The sequence below is a fragment of the Lynx rufus genome, unplaced genomic scaffold (assembly GCF_022079265.1).
Source record: "Lynx rufus isolate CCGP_SWC_20201006 ecotype Redwood Valley unplaced genomic scaffold, mLynRuf1.p SCAF_4, whole genome shotgun sequence".
NCBI lineage: Eukaryota > Metazoa > Chordata > Mammalia > Carnivora > Felidae > Lynx > Lynx rufus.
Window position 1 is genome coordinate 15,232,512 of NW_025814856.1, and position 9,531 is coordinate 15,242,042.

At 49.3% G+C, this 9,531-nt stretch overlaps 1 protein-coding gene across 1 annotated transcript; it reads right to left on the reverse strand.

Moving 5' to 3' along the window:
• Window positions 1–563: 563 nt before the first annotated feature.
• Window positions 564–9,232, reverse strand: XCR1 (X-C motif chemokine receptor 1). The gene is made up of 2 exons (XM_047096249.1): window positions 9,178–9,232; window positions 564–2,846 (listed from the first exon to the last, which is right to left on the reverse strand). The coding sequence occupies exon 2, from the start codon at window positions 2,827–2,829 to the stop codon at window positions 1,834–1,836; it is 996 nt and encodes a 331-aa protein (XP_046952205.1). The 5' UTR covers window positions 2,830–2,846; window positions 9,178–9,232; the 3' UTR covers window positions 564–1,833.
• Between the last annotated feature and the right edge of the window lie 299 nt (window positions 9,233–9,531).

A 9,531-nucleotide genomic window follows, 5' to 3' on the forward strand; every position in this document is an offset into this window, starting at 1 on the left:
AGTCCTCGGTGACTGCCGGGTGAGACCGTCTGCAGGGCCAACGTGAGCACATCCTAAAATAAGCATAGTCAGAGTGCAATCTGGATGCTGAAAACCCGCAGCTAGATGGGAGACGTGTTGCATATCATAGCTCCAGCTTCTGTCACATGAGCTGGCCCCTGCATATTCGGCCCGTGATTCTTTGGGGGAAGGAACGAATGGAGTAAGTGCCACCTTCTGCATGAAGCATTTACTTGCAGGATATAAAGATGACGAGATACCACTGCCTCCCTCCGAATGCCGAGAGCCCAGCTCCAAAGGTCCAGATAAGTAAACACCCACCTTGGCCAAGGCGCCCAGGGTGAAGGTTCCTGCAACGCCTCCTGCTCTCAGGATGGATATTGAGCTGACCCTTCAGATTCATCACTGTCACCAGGAATGTTCTCCACCTGCCTGGTGGGTGGCACCCGCCTTCCCTGGCCACGCCCGTTCCAAACCTGAGTCATCTTTGAGTCTTGCGCTTCCCCTCCCTCCACCCCCACGGCCCAGTCCTGCTGACTCTGCCCTTCCCCCATTCCCTCAGAGTTGTTCTTGCCCACGGTGGCTGCGTGTCCGTGGTTCCCCCCCCAGATGACCTCGCTTCCTCAGCATCCTTCTGCGGTGCATCTCTTTCCCCACCCAGTGTGCTCTGAATGGACACCGGGGTGCTTCAAGACCCTCAGCGGCTCCTCATCTCTTGCAGATAGAGCCCCAACACCTCAGCAAGTCTTTCCGGGCCCCTGCAAGTTGGCACCAAGGAACTTTCCCAAACTTCCTGCGGGCAGGAACCTGGTCTTCAGATCTGCTAGGCATAGGCCCTGGTGTTCCATCACTGTGTATGAGTGGGAGCAAAGAATGACAGGTGTCACTATTCTTCCAACGTATGTATTTTGGGGGGCCATGCCTGGAGGGCACGTGCCTCTTGCCCCAGGAGGCTAGTTTACAGATATTAACCTTTCTTCCCTAGTCTACACTCTCAGAGCACCACGCTTATTCGTCTCTGTGGCAATGGCTGTCACTTGACCTTGCTTTTTGGTTAGCAGCACATATGCCTGCCTCCTACACTGTCCCATAGCTTCACATCCCAAGGACGTACATGAAAGCCACCTTCTAACCTTTCCATACAACAAACCTGGTCCCGATCTGTAAACCTGATTTAGTTCTGGAGCGGGGCCTTTGGAAAAGCTCCCCAGGTGATTCTGACGTGCACCCCAGTTAGGTACATTCGGCTGTAACTCCTTGAATTCCAGAGTCTTCCACAGTCCCCAGAGTGGGACTTTGCACACGGGAAGCACGGAATATATGCTTGTTGAATAAAGTAGCTACTAATAACAGCCCTCGGCTGGAGCTTAGAGAGCATGTGAAGCCTTCTCCTCTTCACCTCCGGCTACAGGTTCCGTGACGTATTTGCACTTGGGTGGCCAGGCTTGGAGGCGTTTTACTTGGCTGGGGAAGACTGAAGTTCCAGTTTTAAGAATTAGGCCAGTAGCACCTGCTGGAAAGGACTGAGTCTCGGACCCTCATGAAGTCTTGGAAGATCCTCCTTTCTGGGACTCCTTCCAAGTCTCAGAGCCTTCTGAACGAAGCGATGTCTAAGCGAATGAATTAATAAAGGCAAGAGTGATGAAGTCAGAATTCAAGGCTTGTTTTTGTGGATGGCAGTATAACATTTCCAGCTGGGAGCCACTTTCTGCAGAAGGGGCGACAAGTGGGACCTGCTGGTGGAAAGGTACTGCTTTGGCCCCCAGCCCCATGGCCTTGGCATTCCCCACGGTGCCCTCCACGGTGCTCCTTCCTGCACCACTGAACTCCCTTTCAAAAGAAGGAGGCGCCCTCATAGTTGAAGGTGCCCAGCGTGTGAGGGGGGATGCTGGACGCCTGCTGCCGACAGAGCCAGAAGTGCCGGAGCAGACTTTTGAGATGCCTGCGGAACTTGACCCCGACAAAGACGTAGAGCACCGGGTTGAAGCAGCAGTGGGAGAAGGCGACGTTGCGGCAGATGAGCAAGGCGTAATCCAGCTGCTGGATGAACTCGCAGCTCTGGATGACCCTGAGTTTCAGCAGTGTCTGTAGAAACAGGATCAGGTTGTAGGGAGCCCAGCTGAGGAAGTACACCACCACGATGGTGAAGATGAGCCGGACCGTCCGGTGGTGCCGTTTGGACCGCGAGCGGAACAGGGTCCTGAGAATCTCCACGTAGCAGAATAGGATGATCCCGATGGAGAGCAGGAAGATGATGTTGTGCTGGTAGACCGAGGCTATGAACCATCTGACTTCCGAATAGTTGCAGCCCGAAGGAAACACCTTGTGGAAGATGGCATCGATGATTGAGGACAGGATGCTGGTCGCCCACACGGCCGCGGTCACCAGCACGCGGCACTGGAGGGTGTGGACGCGCATGGACGAGAGGGGCCTCACCACCGACACGTAGCGGTGGACGGTCATGATGGTCAAGAAGAAGATGCTGCTGTAGAGGCTGATGGAGAAGATCATGTTGAGGAGCTTGCAGAGGAAGTCCCCCAGCACCCAGCCCCAGTGGTACCCCAGGATCCACACCGGCAACAAGAAGGAGAAGGCCACGTCTGAGAGGCACAGGTTGAGGATAAAGACGTTGGTGAGGGACTCCAGGCTCTCGAACTTCACCAGGACCCACAACACCAGGCTGTTGCCCACCAGGCTGAGGAGAAACACCAGGAAGTACAGGATGGTGGTGCTGAGGGTGGCAAAGGCGAAGTTCTTGCTCTCACACAGAAAGCTCTGATCGTCATAGTCAAAAGGAGTGGTGGACTCTGGATTGCCTGAGGGCTCCATCTAGACATGGAGAGCATCTGAAATGAAAGAGATGAGGAGTTTCAAGCCACATGGTCAGGCGAGGATCGATAGGACCCACGTTATAAAAAAGTGTGGTCCAGGGGCGCCTGGGTGGCTCAGTCAGTTGAGCATCTGACTTCAGCTCAGGTCACGATCTCACGGTCCATGAGTTCGAGCCCCGCATCGGGCTCTGTGCTGACAGCTCGGAGCCTGGAGCCTGCTTCGGATTCTGTGTCTCCCTCTCTCTCTGCTCCTCCCCCCCTCATGCTCTGTCTCTCTCTCTCTGTCTCAAAAATAAATAAAACATAAAAAAGAAAAAGTGTGGTCCATGGTCCAGCCGCCCATCATGAACTATTTGTAATGAGACTAAGAACTTTTGCCGAAACATGAAACCACTAAGCAAACTGTATAGTTTGGTGGGCATTTTTTTTCTTAGCCAGGCTCTCTTGATGGGGGAAGTGGTGCATTCATTCACGTTCATTTACTCTGTCACAAGCCCACTTTCTCTTGAAGCCTGGCATTGGAGTAGCACTAAACTAGACCGGTCTCCCAGTAGGTGTGTATGAGAAAGAGCAGCAGAACCAGATTCAAAGAACTGAGGTCAAATTTGGGCCCCATTACTATATTTCTGGGCCAGCTATCTAACCTTCCTGACCCTAAGGTCCTCATCTATAAAACAGGGCTAAGGATCCCCACATTGTTCCTTCGTCTATTTACCAAGTGTCTAAGTGAGCATTGACTCTGCCTGCCTGCCTTCCTCACTCTGTCTCTCCCCCATCCCTTCCTCCCTCCCTCCCTCTCTCCCTCTTTCTCTTTCTTTCTTTCTTTCTTTCTTTCTTTCTTTCTTCCCCCTCCTCTCCTTCCTTCCATAAATCCTGACGGCAGGATTGTTTCAGGAAGCTTGCTGTCTCTTGGAACAGGTCCAAAAAGAAAGGAGCAAACATCTCCCATGGGAACTCAGGTAGGAAATAATCTCAAGACTCCGATGAACACTGAGACTCTGGGAGACCAAATCGTCACTAACACAGATGTTCTGTGGAAGAAAGTATATGCAGAGTGACCTCTGAGGACCAAAGGAGCCATGAGGCAAAAAAAAAAAAAAAAAAAAAAAAAGCTGACTGGTCCAATTTGCCAAGAAATGGTTTAGTAAAGGATCTTATGGACAGAAGTCTGTCTTGGATGGCTGCGAGTTGAGTGGATCTCTGCACCCCGCCTCCCGTAAGACCTGATCTTATAGCCCTGGAGACTGGGGAGTACATCCTGGGAGACTCTCGGGAGGAAATGTTTGAGAGTAGCTGTGTGTCATAGTCTTGTCTCCAGAGCAGGTCAAGGCCGCTATGCCCCAAGTGTATACTTACGGGTTCTTTATCATGCCCGTGGTTGGACAAAAAAGAAAGAATGGTGGTGGTGGTGGTGTGTGGGGGGAGCTTGGGGGGGACTGTGCTCAAGAAGGCTCCAGGTCACAGAGTGGTCACCATGATGGATTTGTCCAAGATGGCGTCAAGCTGGTTGACGCGGAGGATTAACTCTCAGAGCAGAAAGCCGCCTCACGCGGGAGTCTGGTTTACAGAACTTCCTACAGAGGCAAGCAAGCGGAAGCAACCTAAGTATCCGGTCGGAGGGAAGTCGCTAAGAAACCCGCACGGAGTCACATTGATTCAATCCTCGGCGCTAGTGAGGTTTTGGAAACGGGGAGACTAGAAGGCCGAGGAGAGGAAAGGGAACGTGACGGAAGAGCCAGAACTCTCGTTGAAAGAGGTGAGTGAAGCTTTGGGGAGGAAGACGGGAGACTGGGCGAAGCGGCTGCCTGCACCACGTAGGGGCCCCCTCGTCACCTACTAGGTGCCAGGCACCGCGCTGGCACAGGCTACTCGTCTGCTCCCTCCGTGCCGTGACCGTCTGCAAGGCCGTCAGAGACACTGAGGCTCCGACTGGTGAAATGGCCTTCCCAGTGTTAATAGAGCCAGGGAGCAGGGAGGAGGGCCAAGCCGGGAGCCAGACCTAGGCTCTCCTGCCTTGTATTTGGAGAAGGAAAATTGGGAAGGTAGCCCGAGTGTCTCACTTACCTAGTTAGGGGCGGGAGGAATAACAAAGGGGGTCTCCAACGTGTCCTATTTTTAACACTGTTTTCTTATGGATTTTAAGAGCACTCCTTAGTCTTGTCAACCCGTTGGGCCTTTTCTTTTTCGCTTTTGCTTTAAAGTTTATTTATTTAGGGGGGCCTGGGTGACTCAGTGGGTTGATTGTCTGACGTCAGCTCAGGTCACGATCTCGTGGGTTGTGAGTTTGAGCCCCACGTCAGTCTCCGTGCTGACAGCTCAGAGCCCGCTTCGGATCCTGTGTCCCCCCCCCTCTCTGCCCCTTCCCAGCTTGCTCTCTCTGACAAATAAATAAACACTAAAAGTAGAAAAATAAAGGTTATTTATTTTGAGAGAGAGAGAGAGAGAAAGAGAGAAAGAGAGAAAGAATCCCAAGCAGGCTTCACCCTGTCAGTGCAGAGCCCGATGCGGGGCTCACTCTCACAAATGGTGAGATCGTGACCTGGCCCGAAATCGAGAGTTGGAAGCAGAACCCACAGAGCCACCCAGGCGCCCCAACCCACCGTGCTTTTTAGCTTCTCATTCTGTCCGGGTCTTTTCATTTTTTTGACATTTAGAAAGTAGGCGCTTACATCTGATTCAATACAACAGTACCTGATGACCTGTGACGTAGGGCAGGCCCTGTGACAGATGCTGGATTCTTGGGTGGAAACACGACTAATAAATAGTCTCTGTCTGCAAGAGGCTTGTAGTTCAGAATGACATCAGAAATCGTACAAAAGTCTGGGACCTCCTGTCGTGTGACTTGTTGGACGTGCAGGTAGTTTGGGACAGGAGCCTTGTACGCACCCCTTATGTCGTATAGGTGATCCCCAAGTCTGCTGCTTGGCTCTTGTCTTCCCCTGACCCAGACCCAGTGGAGGCCGACCCATCTTCTTAACATCAGCCCTTCAGCTGCATGGTTGGAAATTTCTCAAAATGAAATGGCTTCTCCTGACAAAGGAAGTAGGTACCTTGTCCCTCTTTTAATTTAGTAAAAAACAAGTGGCTTTACACACTCTCGGTGTTGTCACATCTCTTGTGACCACCGAAGAAAGCACCGGAGAGATGGGGTGGCTTCCTGCGCTGATGATTTGTGTGGAATCACCGAAGCAGAATAGTCACACGTCTCTCCTTGTAGTGGAGTTCACATTTTCTGCTCAACTCTCCAGAATAAAAGAAGTCCTCGGGCTGGTCTGGGATGACAGGAAGCCAGTGACCAAAGTGCTCAATGTCGATATCTCCCGCCTCACCTAGTCTTTTCCTGATCTGTGGTCCTGAGTAGTGCAGCTTGAGTGGGTTGGTAAGAGAACTTTCCAGTTCCTGTTCTGCCAGGTTACCAAGTACTGAATTATTTACCATGGTGAAGATAACACTAAGTGGGTTTCACTTCTCAGTAAAGGCTGAGTAAGCTCCGGTGAACTATGTACAAACCCTGGAACAAAAATGAAAACCGAACCCAGAAACCTTCCTGTGGGCACTGCTGAGCTACCAAAACATGGTAAACATTGGAAGGGACTGGGCATCTGAAAAAGGAGAACGGCTGAATGGTGGGAGTCCTACTTTTATGGCTTTGGCCTCGGGGCAGGACCCAGTCATGAGGGGCAGCTGAAATTCCAGTAGCAAAGTCACCATTTTTTGGTCTTGAAAAACCAGAGGGCTGAGTTTAGGACAACCACAGCCACTGGAGAGGAGGTGAGGGGACATCACAGAGAGGCTGTCCTCACTCTCTAGCTGACCTCTGAACCAGGAATGTCCCCTGGGAAAACCGGAGGCACCGAACTGAAATGGACTCACTGCCCACTTCAGGGGAGGCCGAGTTTAGAATGTGAGCCGGCCACGTTGATTATGTGCGGAAACCAACAACATATAAAACAATCAAAACTTTTCAGAAGAATGAAACAGAATCCGGTCTGCACAGCATAACGTCCACGATGATGAGGCTACAATACCACCTGTGCAGCACAGGGAGAAAAAGCAGAACGCGGCCCCTCCTCAAAAACGTGCCGCCTCGGTGGCTCAGTCGGTTAAGCATCTGACTTCAGCTCAGGTCATGATCTCGCGGTTCGTGGGTTCAAGCCCCACATCAGGCTCGCTGCTGTCAGCGTAGAGCCCGCTTCGGATCCTCTGTCCCCCTCTCTGTGTCCCTCCCCTGCTTGCGCTCTCCCCAAAAGAAAATAAATGTATAAAAAAAAAGATAAGAAACTGACCCTGAGATGCCCCAGATATTAGAATCTACAGATATGCATGGGAATGCAACTCTTTTCACTGTGCCCCAGACTACAGGGAAATATATCCCTAATGAATGGACAGGGAAATCCCAGCAGAGAAGGAGAAAAAAAAAATCTATGAAAGAACCAAAAGGAAGTAGAAACCAATAACCGTAAGATATCTGGAAGAGCCAAAATAATTTGGAAGGAAAACAACATACTTCTTTTTTTTTTAATTGTTTTAATGTTTTTATTTATTTTTGAGATAAGGAGACGGGGCAGGGGGAGGGAAGAGAGAGAGAGAGGGAGACAAAGGATCCGAAGTAGGCTCCAGGCTTTGAGCTGTCAGCACAGAGGCTGACGTGCGGCTCAAACTCATGAACCGTGAGATCATGACCTGAGCTGAAGTCGGACGCTTAAAGGACGGAGCCACCCAGGTGCCCCCTAAAGCAATATGCTTCTAAAGAGTCTGAGTCAAAGAAGAATTCACAGGCAAACTGTGAAATATTTGGAACTGAATACTAAGAATAAATGGCACATGTTAAAACTCATGGCACACAACTGAAGCATACTTAGAGACAAATTTATACCTTTCAATGCTTAGGGTAGAAAGAAAAGAGGCCTAAAATTAAGGATCTGAAATCAATGATTCAGAAGCTGGGCGGAAAAAAAAGGGCAAATTAAAACCCAAAGAAAGTAGAAGAAAGGAAATAAAGATAAAAGAAGAAATAAAGAAATAGAGAATAAGAAGAGAGAAAATGTGCAAAACCAAAAGTGGTTGCTTGAAAATTTTTTTTTGAAATATAATAAAATTCTAGCTACATTGAGAGCAGAAAGAAAGAGGACACAAATTCTGAATAGCAGATTTGAAAGAATGGTTATTGCTGTAGATTATTGCTCTACAGATAGATCTTACCAACTTTAAATGACTAACAAAGAAAAAAAACAAAAAGAATAAATGACAAAGAACTATTATGATCAATTTTATGCCAGATTCAACAACTTACATAAAATGGGCACATTTCTTTAAAAATTCAACCTACCAAAGCTGGCATGAAGTGATACGGCAAATCCGAAAAGTCCTACCTTTGTGAGACAAATTTAATTAACTATTAAAAAAAAAAAACCTTCCCACAAAGAAAACTCCAGAACTACAGGATTTTTTTCTCATACGTTCTGTCAAACATTTAAGGAAGAGGTAACACCAATCTTAGGCAAACGATCTGAGATACAGGATGGAATATCGCTCAGATCGTTTCATGAGGCCACCGTCACCCTGATACCAAAACCAGACAAAACCAGCACAATAAAGAAAACTACAGACCCATATCCCTCACGAACGCAGACACAAAAATCCTTATCCAAGTATTAGCACATCAAATCGACAATAATTTAAAAGGACGATACGTCGTGACCAAGCGGTGTTTACCCCAGAAATATGAGAATGGCTTAATGTCTGAAGAATCAAGCAATTTAAATCCTTGCATTAACAGAATAAAGACAAAGGCCACATGACACTGTCTGATCAACGCAGAAAAGTATTTGACGAAGCTCAATACCCACTCATGATGCCAACTCTCACCAAATCAGAAATTAAAGGGGTATTGGACGTCTGTAAAAGCGATTCCACTCTTCTGTTGGTTATTCATTCATTTACTCAAAAGCTTCTGGGCTGGGCTTGGGAGGTCTTGGGGACACAAGGGAGAATGGCACCAAGTAACTCTCCGAGTTCCTTTCTAGGAGCCCGGTTCCCTTTTGCCTGTCACTGCTCTCCCTCCCTGTCTCTGCTTGCCCACCTCAGCTCCAAGAGAGCAAATGTAGCTTTTCCTGTCCGCCATATAACTTGGATCGAGAAACCCAGATTTAAATGATCCAACCACTAAGAATAACAATGCCTGACCTTAGCGATGCAGATTTGGGGGAATCCCCATGAGGGCTTGGGACTCTCCATATTTACCAGCTCTCCAGTTGGTTCCGATGCCCACAGGGAGTTGAAGAACCCGTCGTACAAGCTATTAACATTAGAGGAAAACACAAGTTACACACATAAAGGAACTCACCTATATCTACACCTCCTGTGTGTCTTGAGGCAGAAATGATGCTTCCCTGTTGCACGTTGTGCTCCAAGAAACTGAAACAGCCAGAAGCTAGAGGAAGGTCAGAGAAAACTGTAGTACGCTGTCTCAGAGGGAGACAGGGAGCCTTGACTAATCCCTCCTCTCCCACCTCCTGGCTTCCCGCTTGACCCACCCCCAACCTCCCTATCCCCACCCAAGACCTCACGTCACAACCTGGCCCCATCACTGGTCACCCAGCGTGTCTCCAAAGGCAGGTGGGGTCGACAATGCAGGAGTCACCAGAGCCCCCGGATCCCACTGAGAATAGAGTCAGGCAATTTTGGAGTGGGAAGGGAT